This window comes from Phaseolus vulgaris, chromosome 5, assembly GCF_051622355.1.
Source record: "Phaseolus vulgaris cultivar YP4 chromosome 5, ASM5162235v1, whole genome shotgun sequence".
In the NCBI taxonomy this organism is placed as follows: Eukaryota; Viridiplantae; Streptophyta; class Magnoliopsida; order Fabales; family Fabaceae; genus Phaseolus; species Phaseolus vulgaris.
Window position 1 is genome coordinate 7,739,705 of NC_143502.1, and position 25,134 is coordinate 7,764,838.

Genomic DNA, 25,134 nt, shown 5'->3' on the forward strand with positions numbered 1-25,134 from the left:
CTCGTCATGTAGGCCCCATAATGTAATAAAAATTTATTATTCTAATGTAGGTCAGTGGTTGTAAAGTAGGACATCCATGTCATCATGGATTAATATATCAATGTTCAAGAACGTAAATGATAAATTGACAACCGAAAATGGATGTGCATAGTATACAACAAATGGGACGACAATGTTTGATGACATGGCAAAGGGAATATGTCATTTCTTTGATAATAAAAAATTAACAAAGAAAAGGTGTTTTTGTACTTGAAAAGGAAAGACAAATATTGAAACACAAAGCGGGAAGGCTTTACCAAAGGAAGTTCAATTTGTGCACTACAAAGCGCACTCCAAATTGCATTCCCATTGCAAATCATAGTGGAAATCACTCTCCCACTAGAAATCGCACTCGTGAGGGAGGCAAAACGAAATTTCCCAAATGCGAGAGCTCTAATGTGACTATGAAATTCAATCCAAACTTTCAAAATAACCCTAATCAGCACCACAATGTAATAAAATATTGTTTTTTCAATCCAAGTCAGTGGTTGTAAAATGGCGCAGTCACATCATCAAGTGTCAATATATCAATTCTCAAGAACAAAAATGATAAGTTGACAACCAACAACGGATATGCCTTGTATACAACGAATGAGGTGGCATGGTTTGATGACATAGTGAAGGGCATTTTCTTCATTTCTGGGAAAAATCATAAATTAGCAAAGAAATGGTGTTTTTGTACTTGAAAAAAGAAAAGAGAAATATTGAAACACAAAGTGGGAAGGTTTTGTTGAATCAAGTGTATTCAAAGCTTTGAAGAATCCAAATCTTTTGAGTTTGATGAAAGGCTGGATGTGCTTGCTGAGGTGTTTTAGAATAGGATCTGGGGTAGATTATCTGTGTAAATCCACTCTTGATTGAATCCAAAGCTTAAGTATTCTCAAACCTTTTGAATTGGAAGTGTTTTTCAAACTAAGTGAAAAACAATCTGTTATTTTGTCGAAACAATCGATTGTTTTATACTTAGGTGTTTTGAGAAAGGTTGAAAACTGTTTTTGGTGATTGACTTGTAGTCAAACCCAAACAACCGATTGGTTCGCACATTCAACCAATTGTTTGTTTTCAAACCATAACAGAAAACTGTTTTGTACTTTGACTGAGTTTTAAATGTTTTTATAACTGAATGCGCTCGTGTTTTAAATGCCTTGCTTGACCAGTCTTTGAAAGCAATAAATAGTTTGTTAAGCTTTTGTAGCAAAAAACAACTGAGATTTAATCATAGAAAAACATATTTGAGTTTTTCACTGATTTGGTGTTTTTCAAGAGTTGAAAGATTGCTTTGATCAAGAGAGAGTGGAATAGGATTTTCATCTAGTATTGATTTCAGATCATTCTGTAACAAGTGTAATCCTTTTATACTCTGTGTAAACTCTGGTGTGATAGGCCAAGAAGTGTTGTGTGCTCTTGAGGTTGTCAAGATCAGCATTCTTGGTGGTGTATGTGTTGAGCCAAAGGAGGTGTGTGTCTTGAGGGGATCAAGGTCACTTCTTTGGTGGTGTGTGTAAGTAATCTAGGTTTGATTGCTTAGTGGATTCCCCCAGTGGTTTCTGGGAAGACTGGATGTAGCTCTTGGTTTAAGAGTGAACCAGTATAAATTGTTTGTGCAATCTCTCTGTCCCTTAAACTCTTTAATTTCAATTTATATAGTTTAACTGGTATAAACAACTGATTGTTTCTGCGAAACAACCGATTATTTTTCTGGTGTTGTGCTAAATTGCTTTGTGTTTTTGGCAAACTGAGTTATGAATCAAGTTTTCTCAAAGGAATTTCATTCTAGACTAAAAAGTTTGTGAAAACCCTCTTTAAACCATTCACCCCCCTCTAGTTTAAAGCCATACATTCTAACAATTGGTATCAGAGCTTGGTTCTTGAAATTTATTCAAGTGTGATCCTAAAACTATTTGTATATGGCTCGTAGATTACCTTTTGGGCAGGGTGCCTCAATCAACTGACCACCTCTGTTTTGTGGTTTGAACTACCAATTTTGGAAAGTCAGAATGAAAATCTTTGTTGAATCTCTTGACAAAGGAATTTGGGATGCAATTGAAAATGGCCCATTTGTTCCAAAATTTGAAAAAGATGGATCTTCCATTGAAAAACCTTGGTCTCAATGGACTGATTCTGAAAGCAAGAAGGCCAAATTTGATTGCATTGCTAAAAACATAATAGCTTCTGCCTTGAATTTAGATGAATTTTTCAGGGTCTCTTAATGCAAATCAGCAAAGGAAATGTGGGACACCTTGGAGGTAACTCATGAAGGTACCAATGAGGTGAAAAGAGCCAGAAAGCATACTCTAATCCAAGAGTATGAAATGTTTAGAATGCTCAAGGGTGAGACTATTGCTGAAGTTCTTAAGAGGTTCACTCACATCATCAACCACGTCATGAGCCTTGAGAAAAACTTTGAAAAAGAAGAGCTAAACATCAAGATCCTCAAATGTCTTGATAGGTCTTGGCAACCTAAGGACTGCTATATTTGAATCAAAAGATCTAACATCATTGAGTATGGCTTCTTTGTTTGGCAAGATTAGGGAACATGAGTTGGTTGGAGATGAATAAACTCAATGTTCAAGAAAGTGAAGACAAGTATGTAAGGAGCATTGCCTTAAAAGCTGTCAAGCACAAAAGCAAGCAAGAATCCAATGATGAAAGTGATGAAGAGAACCTTAGTTTATTATCTAGAAAGTTTAGCAAATTCTTGAAAAGGAACCGCAACAAAGACATCAACAAGGAAAGGTATGGAAACAAAAAATCCAATGATTTTAATTCCAATAACTATACCTGTTTTAGTTGTGGTGAGCAATGGCACATAAAGGCAGATTGCCCAAATAAAGAAAGCAAGGAGAAGAAGTCAAGCTACAAAGAAAAGAAAGGAAAGTAAAAAAGGGCCTACAAAGCTTGGGATGAGAATGAAGTCTCCTCATCAAGCTCATCATCAAGTGAAGAAGAAAAGGCAAATATATGCTTGATTGCAGAAGGAGATGATGAGTCATGTAGCTCAAGTGATGTAAGTTCATGTGCTTCTCTAAATGCTGAAAATTATGGTAAATTGCTTGAAGCTTTTCAAGAAACACATGAAGAAGCTAATCGATTGGTTCTTCCAAACAACCGACTAAAAGGGCTTAACAGCTGGCTTGAAAAGAGAGTTAAGACACTTGAAGAAGAGCTGGAAAAAAAAAAGTACATTATCTTGTTAGTACTGTGGATAAGCTTTCAAAAGGAAAATCCAACTTTGAGAATGTCTTGGCATCTCAAAACTGTGTTTTTGGAAAAGCTGGATTATGTTTTAATCCACAAAACAAGCAAGATAATTTTTCAAAGAATTTTTCAAAACAGCCAGTAAAACAATCGATTGTTAAGTCGAAACAACCGGTTGTTACATGCTTTTATTGCATGAAGAAAGGCCATTCTGTTTGATTATGTAAAATAAGGAAATTTTCTGTTCCCAGAGGCTTTATGAAATGGATTCCCAAAGGTTGTGAGGTCTCAAATGATAAATATAAACCAAATGGACCTACATTTGTAAGGGGACCAAACCTTGTTGCTTGAATTCATGTTTATGTAGGAAATCTAGAAGAACATGAAGCACTGAGTCATCTGATTAGGTTCTTGGAAGGAAAAGATTAACATTGGAGCTGAATCAATGTTATGTACTAGTCATGTCTCTCAAATAAGTCAAAAGAGGCTTCTTGATCACAAACAAATGACTCATTGAAGAAACTTCATAAAGGATAAGACCTTCCTTATCTCTATCTTTAATTCTTTTTTAAATTCAAATTCATGCTTAAATATCTCTTGTTAAATGCTCAATTACATCTACATTGAATATTATCTGCTCATTCTTAATAATTCAAAATTTGTTTTACTACTGCAGAAAAACAACCGATTGTTTCCACGAAACAACCGATTGTTTCCACGAAACAAACGATTGTTTTCTCTCTGAAAACACTGTGAAAGAATGGATTTAATTCTTTTTCAAATTGTGTCTGTTGCAGATATCAATTATGAAAGAATCTTGAGTCAATAAAGCTGTGTTGAAAGCCTGATCACGTTCTGGAGGAAGTTACAACATGTCATAAAGGAATATATTCCAAAATCTTGAAAATTTAAGAGCCTTTATGACTAGTCAAAGAACACATGTGATGACCATGTGATTTTCTGCTTTTTCTAACGTTTTCAGTGTAGGTCTTGGTCAAGTCTTTTCTCTTTGAAGACTGAAACCCACTCACATCAATTGAATGCAGTTTGGTTCTGTTTCTCTTTAAATTTTGGTGCAGCTGTTCTCTCTCACAAGAACAATCAATTAAGTCATCTCTTGCAACATCTCTTGCTCTCTTTGTGTGAGACTTCTTTGCCCCTTTTTCTACTATCATGGAGTCCACTCCTCCTACATAAAAAAGGATCAAAACAAGAGCTGTGAGGTCTGGAGGGAGACTTGAGGGCTGGTTTTTAGGAGATAATGATCTCATTGAAAGGTATCACTTTTAAACTAGCACAAAGGTGATCAACAACCCCAAAGTTGTTTCCTTTGATTGGCTGAAAAGCCAAAAGCTAGATAATGTGAGGAAGCTTCTCAAAGATCAGCAACTAAGAAGGTTCTTGGGGATGAAGGGAAACATATACCCTGATTTGATTCAGGTATTCTACACCAATCTCAAGTTTGAGGGAAACAATCTTGTTTCTGACGTGAAGGGTGTTGACATGGAGATCACTCATGATTTGTGGATTGTTGTAGCTGGCCTGAAATATGCTGGTCTAAGGATCAATAAGGGAAATCTTGGAGTAGTGTAGGATTTTAACAAAGTCCAATACTACAAGAGTTGCTTGAAGAATCAACAAGCCCAAGTGAGAACTTGTTCAGTTGGAGGCTTAAAGCTGGATGAAAGGGTGTTTGCTCTTATTGTAACTTGGATTCTTACTCCATGGGGGAGCAACCATTCTGTCTTAACAGAAGAAGACCTTGTATACATCTACTGCATCATGAATAAGATCAAGATCAATAGGATCCACATCATTAAAGAACACATGCAAAAAGCCATGAGGTTAAGTGATTACCATTATCCCTATGTTGTTTTAATCTCTAAATTCTTGTTCTATTTTGAAGTAAATCTTGAAGATGAGTCATCTGAGTTGGTTAAGTCAACACAAGAAATGAACATTGGCTCTCTAAGCAAGATGGGATTCACCAAAATAAATGGAAAATGGGTGAGCAAAGATGGTGATCAAGGTGGTTCATCAAGTGCTGCAACTGCTGATTTTGATGAAGAAGATCAAGCTGCTGACATGGATTTTCACCATGAAGAACAGCCTGAAACCAATTTTGGTGTTGGAACCAGTGCAGGAGATTAAGGAGATGAAATGCCATTCATGTCTTCTTTTGAAAGATACATGGTAAATAGGCTTGATGGCTTTGCCGAGAATCAAAGAAATCTCCATGATTTATGTGTGAGCAACTTCCAGAGTATAGACAATAGGTTCAACAGCATGGATACTCGGTTTATGACCTTGGATGAACATATTGAAGCTATTCAGAATAAGATCTTTGAACTCCAGTATGGCAAGGATGATTAAAGGAAAAACAACCGGTTGAATTCATGAAACAACCGATTGTTTTTTGCCCTGTATCAGTTTAAGAGCTTTTGTTTTAAATTTCTGTATAATCTGGAACAATTGTCTTTTTATCTCTTCTTATTGTCTATTTGGGAAGACAAATAGGGGTAGATTTTATGCTGTGTTGTCTTTTATTATCTTTTTGTTGTCTTTTATTATCTTTTATTTTCTGCAAACTCTATGTTGTGATATTGTGTTTAAGTGAGATTTATTTCTGCTGTTTTTCTACTGATAGACTAGTTTTTAATGCTGCTGATATGTTGTTTATGTTCTTTTGCTCTAACCTTCTATCAGAGATATTGTGCTTTGTTTTGCAGGAACTGCTTCAGATTCAATCAAATCCAACACAAGCAACCAGGGATTTGTCTTCATCAAATAAGGTGAGATTGTTGAATCAAGTGTATTCAAAGCTTTGAAGAATCCAAATCCTTTGAGTTTGATGGAAGGCTGGATGTGCTTGTTGTTGTTGAGGTGTTTCAGAATAGGATTTAGGGTAGATTATCTGTGTAAATCCACTCTTGATTGAATCCAAAGCTTAAGTATTCTCAAACCTTTTGAATTGAAAGTGTTTTTCAAACTAAGTGAAAAACAACCTGTTGTTTTGTCGAAACAACCGATTGTTTTATACTTAGGTATTTTGAGAAAGGTTGAAAACTGTTTTTGGTGATTGACTTGTAGTCAAACCCAAACAACCGATTGATTCGCACATTCAACCGATTGTTTGTTTTCAAACCATAACAGAAAACTGTTTTGTGTTTTGACTGAGCTTTAAATGTTTTTATAACTGAATGCGCTCCTGTTTTAAATGCCTTGACCAGTCTTTGAAAGCAATAAATAGTTTGTTAAGCTTTTGTAGCAAAAAACAACTGAGATTTAATCATAGAAAAACATATTTGAGTTTTTCACTGATTTGGTGTTTTTCAAGAGTTGAAAGATTGCTTTGATCAAGAGAGAGTGGAATAGGATTTTCATCTAGTATTGATTTCAGATCATTCTGTAACAAGTGTAATCCTTTTATACTCTGTGTAAACTCTGGTGTGATAGGCCAAGAAGTGTTGTGTGCTCTTGAGGTTGTCAAGATCAGCATTCTTGGTGGTGTATGTGTTGAGCCAAAGGAGGTGTGTGTCTTGAGGGGATCAATGTCACTTCTTTGGTGGTGTGTGTAAGTAATCTAGGTTTGATTGCTTAGTGGATTCCCCCAGTGGTTTCTGGGAAGACTGGATGTAGCTCTTGGTTTAAGAGTGAACCAGTATAAATTGTTAGTGCAATCTCTCTGTCCCTTAAACTCTTTAATTTAAGTTTATATAGTTTAACTGGTATAAACAACTGATTGTTTCTGCGAAACAACCGATTATTTTTCTGGTATTGTGCTAAATTGCTTTGTGTTTTTGGCAAACTAAGTTATGAATCAAGTTTTCTCAAAGGAATTTCATTCTAGACTAAAAAGTTTGTGAAAACCCTCTTTAAACCATTCACCCCCTCTAGTTTAAAGCCATACATTCTAACAGGTTTTGCCAAAGAGGTTTCATCTGTGGTTGTGCAAACGGAAGGAAACCATTGAAGGTTTTGTTATGCATGCAAAATACACTCCAAATCGAACTCTCGCTGCAAATCACAGTGAAAACCGCTCTCCTAATGCAAATGTAACTGCGGAAATCAATCCAAACTTTACAATTCGTCCACCTCATCGTGTGTGCCCCACAATGTAATAAAAAAAATTCCAATCCAGGTTAGTTGATGGAAACCAAGTAGAGGATGCTCAAGCCCATGAAGCCCAAGCCCAACAAGGGACCCAAGCCCAATGAATCACTAGGAGCATGGCAAGAGCTTTGGGACAAGAGTATCAAAAGATGGCTCTTCTTATTTCTTTTATAGAGTAGGGGTGCGGATGTAATAAATAGGTGTGTAAGTAGTAAGGGATGTTAGGGGGAGTGTAGATAGGAGTTAGGAGGTGCCAAACTAGGAAAGAAAGTCACACTTCCTTCATGCACTAGTTGGCGCCGAATTTGAGTGTCATTTGGGGCACATTTGGCTTTGCATTTCAGCACCTTATAGGCTATAAATAAAGGTGCTGCCCTTGTACAAATCAGATTTGGAAAGAAGAAGTAGAGAGATTATACTCAAATTTAGAGAGAAATTGTGAGTCTTGTTGTCTTCTTCTTCCTTTGCCTTATCTTGTGTGCCAATGGTGAGCTTCAAGTGGCGGCAACCTTGCACTTATCTTGGAACAAGGCTCCAAGTGGCGTGACTGAATTTCCAAAGTCTCAAATTCAGCAAGCTTCATTCCATAAGTGTTCCTTCCTTCATTTCTTTCATTTTTATTCGGTAGTTTCCAATGCTTAGTGTTTTCCATTCATTTCCACCGATTGAATTTGTGTTTTCCAGCTTTGTTTTCAATTTCTGTTCGGTACAGTAACTTAATCTTGCAATTCTGTTCGGTTTTCCTTTCTTGTTCTTCATTCCTTGTTGTTTGATTCCATTTGACAATATATGGACTTCCATATGAGCTTTGGTTTGGTGCAAAGTCTTGGTGAGTTCTTGAATTAGAACACTGATCCAATTCTAAGTAAAGTGTCATTTCATGACCAACTCAAGTTGCTCCTAAGAATGTCAAAGAATCATGTATTCTTGTTATTGCATTCACATCATTAGTGATTGTAAAGTGGCGCAACCACGTCATCAGTTGCCATTATATTAATGCTCAAGAAAGAAGATGGGTGCAGAAGAAAAAGAGTATGTTGGTTGTGAGAGAGACAAGAATCCCCATTTTTCTTCTCCCAAAAGCTTTTTATGCTTTTCTTTTTTTTTCTTGAACTTTTTGCAGTGAGTGCCCAAATTGTGTAATGTGTGAGGAGTGATAAAAGTGTTTTACATGGATGTGTGATGGTGAGTGATGTGAGTGGGAGAGTGGTGTGATTAGAGCATTCTCATTTTTTTATTAAAAATAAATTTTATTATCTGGAAAAATTTGAGTGTGAATAATTAGAAAAAGGTGAATGTCTCATTCTCATTTCATCAGCTCCAATATTATTTTCATCTTTTTTTCTTCTCTCAATCATATTCAATCTCTTTTTTTTATTTCTCTATTTCGGTCATGTAGACTTTCTTGCCTTCGTGAGTACTAAGCATCCAATGTCCTGGTTCCAGTGTTGGAGTCTTTTTTCTAGGATTAAGAATACATGCCAAAAGAAAATTGTCTTTTGGTTCTCATACTTTTATGGTCTATTTTATTAGCTTTCTTCCATGAATCCTTATTAGGAGTTCCACCAGACGATTGCAGATAGTCTAATAAATGATGTATGAGTCTTTGTTTCATTTTAAGGTTCATATCTTATCCCAATTTCGTTATGAGATTTTCTAGAATTCTTCATCAGTGAATCAAACATTTCCCCTTATGTTTGATTGGGATAGAACTTTCCTCATAGCATTAATTTTTTATAGTTGATTATGTATCATCTGGTTGTTATCAATTTCAATAACTTTATTACCTTATCTTTTTCTAACCAAGAACAGTTCCTTCTTAACCTTCTCAGGTTTGTGTTTTTTTATCTCAAGGTCATGTTTGATGGTAGTCTAAAGCTTGAAAATCTTTATAAAAGTTATTCCTATATATTACTAATTTCTTTGAAGTGTTTGTAAGCAGTAATAATTATATTATTACTAGTTATAACTTCAATATATACGTGCCTAATAGATTGTATATCATAAATATTTATCTTATTAGAATCTCCTAATGCATTAGCGTCTACCGCATCATCTGTAGAAGTTTCCTCAACAAACTTTTCTTTGGATAAGGCGCACCTCAATATGTATCCTTGCCTTGACATTTAGTTGGTATCTGCATTTTTAATCTTCTATCTAGTTTTCTTTAAGTAACTACTTTCCAATTGTATCCACAAGACTTGATCTACCATTTAAATTTCAACAAGTTTCCATTCTACATATTCCTTACCAACAAACAATGGTGAACAATTTCCCTTATCTGGGTTAGGCAAAATGGATGTTTTAACTTGGCCAAAGGTTTTTTTGCCAGACAAGCTTGGTGGTAGTAGTCATCTACGTATGGGTCATTACTATGAGTCACAACATGCTGCATTCTAAGAATTCTTTCAATTTCATCACTTGTCATGTACTTGGACCGGAACTGAAAAGAAGCACTATCACTCTTTTGGCTGGCATCAGAACCATGTTGGGAATAACGAAGACTGTGTTTACCTTTATGAGTTGATTTTGGTCTATGATCTCTACCATCAGCAAGACCAAGCACATGTTCATATTTGCTAATTACAGATGAGCCAGAGGAAAGGTGGGGATTGAATAGATGAGACTGGTAGCCTGATAAGTAGCCTGCAGAACGCTGAACAGGATGGTGCAATCTATGCTGCTGTTGTAATTGAGTCATTAAGTGAGGAGATACTGATCCGTTATGAAGGTGCAATTGTTGTTGTAACATATTATTAAGGAGATTTGAATGATCTCCAGGATAAAACCCTGCCTGGTTAACCAATTGATTCTGTAATCGCTGATTAAGATGGGAACCAGTAGGAAATTGGCGTGTGTTTCCGCCAAAATGTGACCCAAGATTTAAAGCACCTGACTGTAGTGCAGAATTGGAGAAATGAGAACGATTTTGAGATGACAACGCCATCTGAGCTGCTCCAGTATGATAAGGAATGTTCAAGTGTCCTGTACTATGGCTGGGAGAAGCCATCTGGGATAGACCACCAGGGGGAGGATAAGAAGTAAAAGAAGACTTTGGTACCAAAATTGGTTCACTAGAAAAACGAGGAAGCTCCTGTTGCTTGTCAGGATATGAAGATGTTCTGTACAAAGGCTTTGAGTCTGGTAAATGTGGAATGGAGGAATGCGGCTGTGATGACCATCGTTTACCATCATGATCATGAGCAGTTTCTGTATCATAAATGTGCTGATCAAGCCAGTTAGGAACTGGTTCACTAGAGCAATGTTGGAGGTGGTAGTGTTGTTCTTGCCTTTGCTGCTCGGGATATGAAGATGTTCTGTACAAGGGCTTTGAATCCTGCAAATGGGCTAGGGAAGAATGGGGCTGTGATGACCATCTTTTGCCATCTGTAGAACCTTCACCATCATAAGGATTCTGATCAAACCAGTTAACACTATCTTCTCTTTGTGACCATTCAGATGTAGAATCTGGTTACAACACAAAAATAGCAAAAAATCAGCCAACTGAAAAAAAATATTGCATATACTGAAAAAGGTGGAATAGAGTGGAGCTAAAATGACAGGAATACATAGTCAACTTGATTACAGGATGCACGTAACCCCATCTCAAAGCACAAATATTATGAAGTGGATTTTACACATGCACGCATGTAATATCAGACATTCTGAAAATCCATGCTACTTTCTTAAATCAATCAATGTGCTCATCTAGCTTTTTTTAAAATGATTACCACATTGTGTAGTGACAAATTATTTGAGATAAATATGCTCTAATGAGGGCAAAAAACCACCGCATTGAATTGTTAAAATACCTAAAAACATGTTGAATTTTTTTAAAAATTGCGACTATATTTATTTTATAATTAAGCCAAATTATATAAAAAATTCTAACGACCACCATTGTAAAAATCATATTTTGTATAATTCAAATAATAATAATAATAGTATTATTATATATTTTCTCGTAAAGACTATAATATTTTTATTTTTATTTTAATAAAAAAATTTAATATTTTATAAATACAATATAAACTAATTATAAACATGTGAGCTAGAGGTACATGGGTTAAATTCGGTATCTCTTCCCCACAAATTAATGTTGGACTGGCCAATGAATCCATTGGGCCAACCCATTTTTCATTCGGCACATTCTCCCTGCACCCAATGCTTTGTGACTGGCACCCAATCAGATTTATGAAAAGATCATATTACCCTTAATGAAATTAAAAACACATAAATTATGATCTGCACCCAATGCAAGCACCCAACAAATAAGGTTCTTCTTCTTCTTCACCGTGAAGCAGCAGCAGCCACCGTGAAGTTGCAGGGAGACACCGTGAGCCACCGTGAGCAGAGTTGGTTTGCTTCGTCGTGAGTGCTTCATCGTCAAAGAAGTTGAGGTACCGTTCATGGTTTTTTCTTCGTAGAGTAGTACATTCCGGATAATTTTATCCGCAGATCACCATTTGCTTCCGGATAATTTTATCTGTAGACCACCATTTGGTTCAAGATAAATTTATCCGCACATGAATATTGGCATCCGGATTTTTTCATCCGGACTTGAATAATGGCTTACGGATATTTTTATCCGTAGTGCAAGAATTGGTTCCGGATTTTTTTGTTCGTAATTCAAAAGTGGGTTCCGGATATTTTTATCCGTAAGCTACGTTTGACTTGCGGATATTTTTATCCGGATTGTTGTTATTGGTCTGCGGATATTAATATCCGTATTAGTGTGAAATTTTTCACAAGTGTTTTAAACTATATGTGTTATAATTTTGTTATATATGTTGGATTGAATGTTACTTTTATGAAATGTAAGATGGTGCGGACTAGAGGTGGAGGAAGTTCTAATTTGGATCGTGTGCGTCCAACTGCATCGATTAGAAGAAAACGGGGTGGGTCTAGTACTTCAATTCCAAATGAAGAGTTTGAAGATTATATTGAACAAGAAGAAGTTGAAGTTGATGATGAAGGCTATCCAGGAGGGCCATTGGATAAGTCCTTACTTGTTAATTATGAACATCACGTAGCCAAACAGTTGTGGGATGGTTTGGTAAGTAATGAAAAATAAATTTTTGTATTTGTTATGTATTCCTGATTATTGATGATATATGTTGATTATTGTAGGATCGTGGTGAGCTGAAGGTCGTTTCACATGGGAGGAAGATAAATAAGTTAGGAGCACCTCATGAGCGCATAGAAGCTGCTGTAGAATTGTCTGGCTTAGGTGGTCTGCTTCATGCTAGTTATGAGAATCTAGACCGAGGACTGCTGTGTGCTTTTGTAGAGAGGTGGCATGCAGAGACAAACAGTTTTCATTTACCGGTTGGGGAGATGACCATCACTCTTGATGATGTGTCAAATTTGTTACATTTACCCATTGTCGGTCAGTTTTACACACAGGAAACCTTAGATTCTGATTCGGCGATTGATTTATTGGTAGAAGCCCTCCGTGTTGACCATGCACTTGCATCTGAAGAAACAAGACACTGTCGGGGAGCTCATGTGCGCCTTAGCTGGTTAAGAGAAGTGTATCAAGATGCATGCTCAAGGAGGCAGTGGACTGTGGCTGCCAGAGCATACTTACTTCACCTTGTCGGTTGCACTATTTTTGCGGACAAGAGTGCTACATCAGTAAGTGTGTTTTATCTTGGATTTTTTGTTGATTTGAGGCTTACCGGGGGATATTCTTGGGCAGCAGCTGCCCTAACTCACATGTATGAACAGCTAGGAGATTGTAGTTATGCAAACACAAAGCAACTAGCTGGTTATGCAACATTGTTGCAGGGGTGGATTTATGAGCATTTCCCGTCTATAGGGATGAGACGTATGCAAGCATTGTATTCTGAAGATCAACCTCGGTGCAGGCTGTATGATGCTGGAAAAGGTACTTCAATTGTTGTTGTACGATCACAGTTGGATACATTGACACCAGCTTCCATTCGGTTTTGTCCATACAACGAGCACAGGGAAGAACGTCCATTCGAGTGGATTTCCTTATTCTGTGGTTATTTGAGGCTTGGAAATTGGACACAGCTGCACATGCCAGAACGTGTTCTGCGTCAGTATGGCTATACACAGATCATCCCTCGCAACCCATCTGTAATTGGACATGGTCATCCGGATACAAATGAAATGGACCGTCGATGGTTACATTTCAATGATTATGTCATACATGACTATGCCATAGCACGTCATCCTGACGCTTGCGTTCAAGAGTACATGGGTTGGTTTAGATCTGTATCACATCCATATGTGATTAATACAGATGAGGATGACCGTCCTGTACCGGTACCCTCAGATGCACGTCATCACGAAGCAGTGCCAAGTCATCATGAGGAGTCACATCCTGCTCTGGTATGCTTCTAACCTTGTTAAGATATTAATTTCTATTGTTTTTTTCTAATAGTATGTCATTCATGCTTGTAGGGTATTTGTCGTAGAATTACAGAGACATTGCAGCCATTACTTGATCATGGCGATGTCGTGGAGGGCAGCCCTGTTTGGGAAGGCATACAAGCAGCCATTATGTTAGCACGAGGAGCGACTGATGAAAGAGCTGTTTATGTCAGGAGACATGCACGTAGGAATGATTGATTAGGATTTCTCAATATGTCAGATGTATTACGATTTCTTTTTATGTAATATTTTGATCCATGACAATGTATCTGAACCTTAATTATATGTTTCAATATGATCCTTATCGGTTCTTGCTTCACGTTACTTTTATTTTATATGTTTCAATATGATCCTTATATGTTTCAATATGATCATTAGTACAGAAATCACTGGCTTACGCATATATTTATCCGTAGGCAAAAGTATGACTTACGGATATTTTTATCCGTAGGCATAACTGTGACTTCCGGATTTTTTTATCCGTAGGCAAAAGTGTGACTTACGGATATGTTTATCCGTAGGCATAGCAGACTCTTCCGGATATTTTTATCCATAGGCAAAAAGTGTGACTTACGGATATTTTTATCCGTAGACAAATATTTTTATCCGTATTCACAAACTTCAGTGAATTCAACATTGTGTGTAGGACAACTGCAATGTACTAAACATCCATAAATCTAAATTATGCTATTACAAATGTTATAATTACAAATATCGTCTAATGGACATTAGTTGGGTATAAACTTGTATCCGGCTAGTGTAGTATGTTGACCAAGTTTGGGCCGTCGGATAACGATGTGATGCCCACAATATATCCGTAGGTGGAATTGGACAACCATCTTTGAGCTTGACCTATAAAGGTAATAAATATAAGGTACACAAATCTTGATTTAGCACATCAATCTTGATTGGTTTAGTTTATACCTGGACAAAATGATTTCCGTGGACATGTCCAATTGCAATGATTCGGTGTTGACGGAAGTTACTTGGTGCTTGGGTTCTTAAAGGAAAAATACTCAATGATTGTAACATGGACAAAGAAACAAGAATGACATTATACCGATTTGCAATAACATATCCCATGTCTGGAATTGTCATCCACTTATCTGTTCCTGCCTGCAAGTACAATTGACAAACAAAGTTAAATAAAGAAATGCAATGTAAAAATGAAATGGTTTTAGTGGTTGGTACCATAGACATGTGTTCCACTAGAAGTGACTTCTTCAAGTATTCATATCTATCATCACCACCAAAGAGTTGAACATATTCTTGTCTCCATTCACTTAGTTCTTTTAACAAATTCATTCGAACAACAGCCCATGACTCCTCTCCCATTCCCAATTGGGCAGCAACAGCACGGTAGCCACAATGGCCATCAGCCCTAACGTCAACAACATCAACAATATATGGATGATACCCTACAGGGAACTGATCAAGGAAAGGAATACATTTTGCTGGTACAATTTCTGGTAAGCTTTCTTCATTAGATTTTTTGCTTGCACAACTATCATGTTGTGAGTGTAAGAAATCCACATGTTCAAAATAAGAAGGGATTCGCTTAGTTGATCTCATGAATTTGGTAGGACGAGACATCTTTACAACACCTTTTGTTTTCACCTTATGATCTGGTGCGTAAATAGATGTTTTCTCTGGAAAGGCAATATCCTGCAATTTACTCTTGATGTTAACCTTACCTGCAACATCCAACTCTTTAAACCGCTTCGCGATGACCTCAAACTCTTTATCAATTGACAACTCAGATGAAGATTGTTCAGTAGCAATGTCTTCAAAACTTAAACGAGTCCACATCACATGTACTGATTTAAGTAGTATGCTACCAACACCAAATGAAGCCAATTGACACGCACAAGGAAGACCATGAGTACATGTAAGACTACATCCACACCTACTTTTATCAAACCCCACTGATTTAACCCTATCAAGTTCTTCTGAAATAAGGTTCAAAGCATATTTAGACACAAAACCTAACAATTTTTTGTAAGCTGTAACCTTGAACCGATGTCCAACCACATGCAAACTCTTTTGGAATGAATCTTTGATTGCATTATGTTGTAAAATAATCATCTTATTGATGGAATCCCAGCAGAAACATAAATCCCCCATCGAATTCTGAAGAACTCTCTTTAGGCTCCAGTGTGCCGCCTCAACTCTGTTACTTGTTGTGTTTCCTAAGTGCATCACCTTATCTATCCATGCCTTGACAAATTTTTCTTTATGTGGACGTAACCATGTATCCATCACATAATCAACAAATATAGGCCATGGAGAACAGACAACTCAAAGAGCATTGACACGATCTTCAAAGGCCTCAACAATATCACAATCCACAACAGATCCCCACACTTCCATTACTTGATCCCATGCCTCTCTTGGATGCACCAACATTTTACATTTTGCTTTCACATTTTTATCAATGTGAAACCGACATAGCAAATTATAAGCTTCAGGAAACACCATTCTAATTGCATTCATTAAGGCAACATCTCTATCACATACCACCACCCTAGGGCATGAATCAACTCTTAAAAACAACCCTTTAAGTCTGTCAAGGGCCCAAAAAAAATTATTTTCCTTTTCTGCTGCTAGTAAACAAAATGCAACGGAGAAAGTCAAACCTGTAGACGTAATCCCAACAACCTCAAGCAACGGCATCCTATACTTGTTCGTCTTGTACGTACTATCCATTAATATGACAATGTTAAATGAGTTCACCAATTTTACTGAATCTGGGTGTGTCCAAAATATATCTTGCACAATATTAGAGACCTCATCGCACCTACACCAATGCACGTACCTGTCTCGCTCTAGTAACAACATCAGTTGTTGCATTTCTGTTCTGTGACCTCGTTGTGATCTTCGGTGAACAGTGATTGCATTATAAACCTGCTTAATCGTTGTCACATTCTTCTCATTTCTCTCTTTCATGGTTAGTAAAATATTTCTTGGCTTCACCGCAGTTTTACTCATATCCTCAACCATAACCTTTTCCTCTATACTTAACCTTCCAGCATAGGGATGACCCACCATTGTCTCTGCCAAGTCATGATTGTGAGAACCACAAATTAATTCAACCTTCCACCCTTGACCACCTTTGACTGGTTTGCCTCGCAATCTGAAAGGACACTCACACTTCCTACTTCCAGTTTGACTGACATCTACTTCTTTTTTATACCGTCTGTATTTACCTCCTCTCTCACAACCTAACAATACATAGGTCATCCTTCCTCGTTGGCCCGTCCATGTATCTGACCTTAATATAACAATGACAAACCCATAACTATAGCCAACACTTCTCGCCCAATCTAACAGCTCATCTCGATCACGAAATACCTACAATAACATTCTTAAAAATTTAAAAGAACATCTTGATCATCATGCCAAATTTAAAAATAATTCATATAAAAAACATTCACAACCCAACATTGACCATACCTCATTTGTAGAAAATGCCTCACTACATTCATGTGCCCTGTGTTCATTATCTAATGCGTTATAACTTGTTGACTGCTCCAGATCAACATCATCTAATCCATCCCACACATCAATCTCCCCTAAAACTCCCATGTATGACTCTGTTGTATCCATTCGGTTGCTGAAAAAAATGAACACTTCACTTCCGGATAAATTAATCCATAACCAAAAAAATATCAACAGTTAACTTCCGGATATATATATCCGTAAGGCAATATTATGAACTACGGATATTTGCATCCGTAAGGTAAATACTAGTTCCGGATATTTTCATCCGTAAGGCAAATATGAACTACGGATATCAGCGTCCGTAGGCAAATCCTAGTTTCGGATATTATTATCCGTATAGAAAATTTTGACTTCCGGATATTAATATCCGTAGGCAGAAAATTTGAATTCCGGATTCCGATATCCGGGACCAGCTGAGCTCGAGAAAATAACAAAAAACGAACGAAAATGGATTACTTATCTCATTAACTTGCCAAACGAAGCTTACACTCAACTTAGCAACAATGAACGAAGCACAACCTTCTCTTTTGCAGCTCAAACCAAAGCTTCACACATTCATGAACTTCTTCTTCCTCACCATTCAATGTTTTCATAAATGAAGAAGACAAGGGCATTTTTGGATTTTAAAAAATGTGTCGGGTGCCAATCACAATTGATCGGGTGCAGGAAGCAATTGCCTTTTCATTCTATGCGAAGGGCCTCAAAACAAAAATATATAGTTTATGAATGTCTAGCTAAACGAGATGGTGTTTGGCTGCCAATAAATTAAACGACATTGTGAGTGAGTTCTTATACCGAACAAAGCTGAAACGGTGGCGCGTGACTATAAGTAATCTGAAAACCCATCAATGGTTACGCCATTAGAGACGCTGTGCTAGAAAGCAATTTGTACATTTTCCTATCTCTTCGTTTTGGTTTATAAACCTAATTGTTTTTGCATGTTGTTTGTTGATTTGAAATTCTGGGGAGAAGGTGCTATGACGATGAGATCAATAATCTCGTTAAGCTGATGAATACTTCATTCATGAGGATAACTTTTCTCATCCATTCAATATTCTTTCTGAGCACTTCTCTTTCTCTCTCTCCGTCTATTGAACATGAATTTCATCCATCATAAAAAGTTGTGTTAAAAAGAGAGTGTTTTTTACATTCTCGATAGATGATTATTCTTAATTGTTTTGTGGTTTTCGTCTTCAATGCTGAATTGTTCTTGAAAGTGAAAGATTTAGAGCCTGTTAGGTTACTGATTTTAGAAATAGTTTTGTTTTTCAAATTTGAAAATTGTTTGACTGGTAAATTTTGTAAGACTAAAAAATATAGAGGTTTTAGGTGTTTTCATTTTTAATTTTTCATTTATCTTTCGCAAACTGATGAAAGCAATGAGAACTAGTTATTCTCATTAGTGGCATTTGTGTAACATAACAAAACCTAGGGCCAGTTGAATGTATAAACATGGATTGAAAGGAAGCAATGAGGTTTCTCGTTGGTCAGTTCGCTCTATTGAAAGGTCTCGATTCCTACAATGGCGAATTCTAGGCTAGTATTACCAAAAATGAAAAGAGAACGAGGTCGATAGTTGGCAAGGAACTGGATCCCCCCAAAACACAAAAGGGGCAGTTGCGGTTGAACTTGAATTCTGGAAATCAAATAAGTTTGGGGCCCTTTTGCTTTACCAAGTCTACCAGATAGAAATTAGCAGATCAAGTATAGATACGGGAATAACTTTCTCCCTAAGTGGAATCGGTGGAATGCCTTCGGTGTGGTTCTCTCAAATTTCCCTTCTCTTCTCCATTGGCTTTCCTATTCATTCAAAGTTCGTCTCTTCCCTTGTTTGTCTGATTTTTTTGGTTTTCAAAAAATGATGACATGTTTGTTGAGTGTCATTGATTATTTTGATTCCATTTTTATTGTGTATTTTTGAACTCATGTTGGATTTGTGATATTAATCATTCATGTTTTGTGCCATTCAATTCTTTCTCATAAACTATTTGATAATATTCTTTGAAGTAAAAGGGAAGTGTTGAAGGAAATAAATAACTAGCAAATACTCAAGCATATTGCATATTTCTTAGTGATATCTGTTTAGGACTATTGAGTTCATATGGGTTGGGAAAATGCTATGGGGTGTCATAGTGAAGATGGTCTAGACCTGGTCTAATTTTTATCTGCTATGTAGTAGAAGTTTTTCTATAGTAGCATCCAAGGTTTGCAAACTCGTGAGAGCGCAATAGACTCATCTCGTAACTCTAAGGGTTTACTTTCACATGAAAAAAAATATTTGCACCAAATTTTCTCAATTAAAAAAAAACAATGCAAACAGAAATTTTTTTTTCACCTCATTTAAATAAAAAAAAATCCAATTTAGTGCAGCCCAATAAAAAAACCCAATTTAGTGCAGTCCAATAAAAGAAAAAACCCTAATTCCCTAAATCAGAGCGGAATGCAACCCTAATTCCAGCACCACCGTCGACCTTCCACCTGCGACCACCGCAACCACCGCAATCGCACGAACCGCCACCACCGTGCGACCTCCTCTGCACAATCGCCACCACCACGCGACCTTCTCCATCGATCGCCACCACCGCCGCATTTGGTCAGAGAAGACGCACAACCTCCGCACTCTAGAGAAGACGCACGACCACCAAAACGAAACGCGAATCCTAAAGACACCATTTTGGCTTACAACGAAAACTCATGTAAGTAATCCGTTGACTCATCTTAGCAGAGTCAATAATAAACAATTTCTGAATTTGCTCTTGAAAGAATGATTACTGCAGTCTTCTTTTCAATTTAAGGTAGTATTACAGTTTTCTTTCTCTTTTGCTTTCAGAACCTTGAATACTAAATGTGATCACTGAAGGTGAAGTGATTGAAATGGCAAGCTACCTGTGGAGAAAATATGCAGATTATTTGTACACAAAGTGGGAAAAAACCTTTATCTGGGACATGGTGGAGCCTTACAGAAGGCCCAAATCATTTACTCCATTAGTCACTATTTACATAGCTGCATTCTACTCTGGTGTAATTGGTGCTGCCATCACCGAACAACTCCACAAGGTTCTTTTATTATTATTATCATTAATTATTTTATAATTTTAATTCTGTTATTTTTAATATGTTTTGTTTGTTTTGTTTTTCTTATTTCTACTATCACTTATTTGTAGTTTTTAAAACTGAGTTGGTTTTATTGTTTGCATTTTCTGATGGAATTGGAAGGAGAAAAATAGTGAAATTTTGTTGTGTGTGCCAAGTGGTGGTTTTTATTTAGGTACACTATGACTATGATTTTATCAATGTGGTTGTTTGAATGATGTTGATCCTTAAAGAAATGTCATTTATGGGTTTTGTTTGTTGGATGAAAGAATGATTAATCATTACTGTAGAAAACATGGTCCAGTCTAGTGCAATAATAGTGATTGCTGATTTTGGTTGAAAAAGACTTAATTGTAATATATACTAGGGTAATCCGTCTTTCAAAAACTAACATCTATAGCAACATCACAGGAAAAGTACTGGGAAGAGCACCCTGGAAAAGCAGTGCCTCTCATGAGACCAAAGTTTTATTGGGGTCCCTGGAGGATCATGGGCGGTGATGTTCCTAAACTTGAATGAAAAGCTCTGAAGGCATGCTCATACTTGATTCTTATTCTCCTGGAAAAGCAGTGCCTCTCATGAGACCAAAGTTTCATTGGTGTCCTTGGAGGATAATGGTAGGGGATTTTCCCAAACTTGAATGAAAAGCTCTTGGAGGCATGTTCGTACTTGATTCCTAATCTATTCACTTTCATGTTTTATCATTAATTGATAACAGACTGTTTGATGTCAACAAAATTTTACCACAACATGCATATTTCTAGTTATGGTTCTCCATATTACGTGCTTTCTTCTAGCTTTTGCTATTTTTGATTGGTTATTAAGATAGGCTTTCCTTGCATGTTAGTTAGGAACCATGTGTGGACTCTTCGAATTGGTCAACCTGAGTAGAATGTATGAAGTTTTCTATTCGATCCTCGATATCATTATCCATAAAAAAAGTATTATTTGTGGGTTTGTGGGATTATTTTTTATCGAATGCAATCCTCTCAGTGTGCATGAGCAGGACATTAATTTGAATTGTTGGTAATCAAATTATTCTGCCACTTTCATATCTGGCAATGTTTCTTGCATAACATTACCAATTTATTTAAATTAGTCTAACGTGATGTTATGATCTATTAGGTCATGATGTCAGGATATGAGCAATATAATTTGATTCATGATAATTGAATTGATCTATTTCATTGACTTGACTTCCCCAGATTAAATGGAGAAATTGTTAACCATTGGATTCATCAATGCGAAAATTATTTTCTCATTCATTTAGAAGCCAAAGCCTTGCTATATTGCACTTATTAAAGGAGTTAATTATTAAGATCGAAAGAGAAGCATGAAAAGAACAAAATACAAGATATTAAAATATGAAAAAAAGACTAATTTTGTGCTAGTAATTTTCTTTTTCAAATTAAAACAAATATTTATATGTAAAATTTATATAACCCATTATACCTTTTTTCATAATTGATAATTAACTAAATACTAAATAGTAAAAAATATTAATAGTGTAATCAATTAAATAAAAAGATAATAGAGTGTGTATATTACTTTTACGAATAACTATATTATTAATTTTTTATTAATGTATATTTTTTATTATAATAAAATAGAAATGTTAAAATAAAAAATAAATTAATTAATATTTTACTAATATAGATTTTCTATTATAAAACAAATAATTAAGATAACAAATAAAATAATAAATAAAGTAATTAATTTAACATTTTATTAATAATAAATATATACTTACAATAATAGATAAATAAAATTAATTAATTTAAATATTTATTTTTAATATATTCTTCTTTTTTAAAATATAATTTTATTATTTATTAAAAAAAATTATAACAGTTTTTTATTTTTATTTAAAAATGATTTTAATTCTAAATTATATATTTAAAAAAATATTTTAATTCTAAATTATATATTTAAAAAAATATTTTAATTCTAAATTATATATTTAAAATTATTTTTTCATATGAAATCATTTTTAAAAACTATTTTCTAAATTTATTGATATCGATAAATTATACAAAATAAAAATCACTTTTAGTTTTGCATAGGAAAAGACAAAATCCACTTATCAAATATGCATTTTCATTTTGTTAAAACAAAAACCCATTTTAACAAATACTTTTTGTCAAAGTGAAAAAGGGTGTGTAAATAACAAAGGCCTGGCCCAATTAAGTCCTCAATAGTTAGTTTCCAAATCTTAAGGTTCACTATATTTAAGGTGGGTCCAATACCACCAAATCATTTGCTTTTTTTTTTTATTTTGCACTTTAATGGTGTGTTTGGAATGGGGAGAATATTTGAGGGAGTTGATTTGGAGTGATTTAAAAAGAAAGTGAAGTTGTTTGGATTGAGATATGTTAGAATAGATTTGGTAAGAAAGTTTATTGTATTTTTTGAATGATGTGATAGTTGTGTTTAAATTTTTAATTTTATTAAAAGGTGTAAAATGTAAATTTATAAATTTATCTTTATGTTTAAAGTATATATATAATAAAAAATAATTAATTTATTTATATATTTATTTTATAATTAATAATATTATTATTATATAAATAACTATATTTATTTTAATTATTATTATTAAATATTATTATTTATATTTATTAATAATATTATTAAATATTTTATACAAATAAAATTAAGGATAATTTTAACTTTTTAATGATATTATGTAAATTTTTAATAATTAAAAAATGTATATTATAAATTAACTTTAATTTTACTTTTATTTATTTTTATTATTGTTATTTATTATTTATAATTTATAATTATTGATATTATTTCATAAATTTAATATTAATTTTTTTAATTATATATCATTTTATATATTTATTAATATTTTAATAGTAATTATTATTATTTATATTATGTTATATAATTAATTATACTTATTTTATTATAATATAAATATAAAATATAAATAGATTAATAATATAAAAATATAATATATATTTAATATATTAATTATAAAATATATGTTTATTATAATATATATTTAATAACAATCATCGCAAAACTGCGAAGAAAGAATGTTAAGATATTTTTACCTTGATTATTGTATTTTATTACTTTTTTATTCATTTATTTGTGTGTTTTATCCGCATTTCTTCACCCTCTCAAAATCCATCGTTGGATACAAATGCAACCTAAAACCTAATTGATAGTCCTCCCCATTGCTCATCAACGTCTCTGAGTCTAGTCCTTAAAGGAGCACTAGAGGACAATCTTGTTTCTTTACAATTGTCACTATGTTATTATTTGATTTGATTTTGTTTATCTTCTATTATAACTGTGCTTCATACGATGTTGTTGTGTGTCATTTCTATTTGATCTAAATTTATGTACCCAAGACTTCATTTTTGCTTAATTAGCATTCTGTTTTAGAGAAATACTAACGTGGGTTGAAGTGAAATTAACCATTGGCGTAATATTCAACATTCGTTTTTGGAATCGTAGCTTGTTTGATATTGCGTTTTTCTATCACTCGATTTGTGAGTGGTTTAGCCAAATTTGGAATCAGATTTGAGCTATTTATTTAGTTTAATTACTGATTTTGGACTTCATTCTAGCTTTTCTGGAATTGTTGTGCCTTCTATAGCCCAAATTATGGCCTTTGTTTGTATTGCCATCATTTTTCTTTAAATGGTAATGTCCTTGATAACTTTTCTGTAAGTTTTGAATGACTCTCTGTTCTGCAAAGCTAGTGTGGATGGGCGTCGAGTTTTAACATAGAGATCCTAGTGATAAATTTGTCTAGCAGACAAACTCCGAAAATTAGTAATCAACTCAATCACACGAGGGTCAACCCAATCGTATCCAAGATAACGAGCGGTCAACTAGAAAGGTCGACCGCCCAACTACAACCAACAACAACCCCCCTAACCTCTCTAGGGTTGTTTGATGGTAATTTAAAGCTTGACAATCTCATTAAAGATGTATTCCTATATATTACTAATTTCTTTGAAGTGTTTGTAAGCAGTAATAATTATATTATTACTAGTTATAACTTCAATATACACATGCCTAATAGATTGTATATCATAAATATTTACCTTATTAGAATCTCCTAATGCATTAGCGTCTATCGCGTCATCTGTAGAAGTTTCCACAACAACATCTACAAGAGCATCCTTCTTAGACTCCTGGTTATATATATCCCAAATTTCTTTGGCACTAATCATGAAGTTAACTTTTGAAAACTTTTCTTTGGATAAGGCGCACCTCAAGATGTATCTTGCCTTGACATTTAGTTGATATCTACATTTTTAATCTTCTATCTAGTTTTCTCTAAGTAACTAATTTCCAATTATATCCACAAGACTTGATATACCATTTAAATTTCAACAATTCAATGTTAATGTACTTTAGAAAAGAAAGCTTTTCAAGTTTCCATTCTACATATTCCTTACCAACAAACAATGGTGAACAATTGACAACACATCCATTAGAGTCCATAGTAACAAGCATATTTTCCTCTAGTTCTGTAAATAGCTTATCCAAAGGCAAGCTTTGATACCATCTATAGGGACAAGGCTCCAAAAAAGGGGGTTGAATGGAGGATGGGATACTATTTCATAACGAATAAAGCAAATGTCTAACAGACCATCTAACGAACCAAGATACAATAAACAAGCAAAGAAGAACTAGTAGTAGGAGAGATAGAAACAAAACATCGAAAATAGTTCACCTGAACCCGGATTACGTCTAGTCCCCTTAAGCCAACTATTTAATAAATGCCTTTAGTTAAGACACCTTGATTACACTTGTTAGGTC

The 25,134-nt window shown here is 34.8% G+C and overlaps 4 protein-coding genes and 1 non-coding gene across 5 annotated transcripts; 2 read left to right on the plus strand and 3 right to left on the minus strand.

The window, feature by feature from the left end:
• Positions 1-9,586: 9,586 nt before the first annotated feature.
• LOC137833907 (protein PAT1 homolog) lies at positions 9,587-10,955 on the minus strand. The gene is made up of 2 exons (XM_068641976.1): positions 10,937-10,955; positions 9,587-10,818 (listed from the first exon to the last, which is right to left on the minus strand). Exons 1-2 carry the CDS (start codon positions 10,953-10,955, stop codon positions 9,587-9,589), a joined length of 1,251 nt encoding a protein of 416 aa, XP_068498077.1.
• Positions 10,956-14,457: 3,502 nt separating this feature from the next.
• Positions 14,458-15,876, minus strand: LOC137833909 (uncharacterized). Its single transcript, XM_068641978.2, has 3 exons — positions 14,944-15,876; positions 14,677-14,868; positions 14,458-14,604 (listed from the first exon to the last, which is right to left on the minus strand). Exons 1-3 carry the CDS (start codon positions 15,874-15,876, stop codon positions 14,458-14,460), a joined length of 1,272 nt encoding a protein of 423 aa, XP_068498079.2.
• A 174-nt stretch (positions 15,877-16,050) lies between these two features.
• On the minus strand, positions 16,051-17,397 carry LOC137833910 (protein FAR1-RELATED SEQUENCE 5-like). The gene is made up of 2 exons (XM_068641979.2): positions 17,206-17,397; positions 16,051-17,103 (listed from the first exon to the last, which is right to left on the minus strand). The coding sequence occupies exons 1-2, from the start codon at positions 17,356-17,358 to the stop codon at positions 16,051-16,053; spliced, it is 1,206 nt and encodes a 401-aa protein (XP_068498080.2). The 5' UTR covers positions 17,359-17,397.
• A 602-nt stretch (positions 17,398-17,999) lies between these two features.
• LOC150027457 (uncharacterized protein At4g29660-like) lies at positions 18,000-21,128 on the plus strand. The gene is made up of 3 exons (XM_090302846.1): positions 18,000-19,949; positions 20,084-20,310; positions 20,758-21,128. The coding sequence occupies exons 2-3, from the start codon at positions 20,128-20,130 to the stop codon at positions 20,863-20,865; spliced, it is 291 nt and encodes a 96-aa protein (XP_090158972.1). The 5' UTR covers positions 18,000-19,949; positions 20,084-20,127; the 3' UTR covers positions 20,866-21,128.
• LOC137836297 (small nucleolar RNA U30) lies at positions 18,227-18,319 on the plus strand. Its single transcript, XR_011085248.1, has one exon. It is a non-coding gene; the product is annotated as a small nucleolar RNA U30 (small nucleolar RNA).
• Positions 21,129-25,134: the final 4,006 nt, after the last annotated feature.

Excerpts from the sequence above, each read along its gene's own strand:
- LOC137833910 (XM_068641979.2), bottom strand. The coding sequence starts at position 17,358 with ATGGATACAACAGAGTCATACATGGGAGTTTTAGGGGAGATTGATGTG. Across the intron at positions 17,104-17,205 it reads AGGCATTTTCTACAAATGAG|GTATTTCGTGATCGAGATGA; the intron begins GTATGGTCAATG and ends ATGTTATTGTAG.
- LOC150027457 (XM_090302846.1), top strand. The coding sequence starts at position 20,128 with ATGGCAAGCTACCTGTGGAGAAAATATGCAGATTATTTGTACACAAAG. Across the intron at positions 20,311-20,757 it reads TCACCGAACAACTCCACAAG|GAAAAGTACTGGGAAGAGCA; the intron begins GTTCTTTTATTA and ends GCAACATCACAG.
- LOC137833909 (XM_068641978.2), bottom strand. The coding sequence starts at position 15,876 with ATGGGGGATTTATGTTTCTGCTGGGATTCCATCAATAAGATGATTATT. Across the intron at positions 14,869-14,943 it reads TAGTGGAACACATGTCTATG|GCAGGAACAGATAAGTGGAT; the intron begins GTACCAACCACT and ends TTGTACTTGCAG. Across the intron at positions 14,605-14,676 it reads ACGGAAATCATTTTGTCCAG|GTCAAGCTCAAAGATGGTTG; the intron begins GTATAAACTAAA and ends TTACCTTTATAG.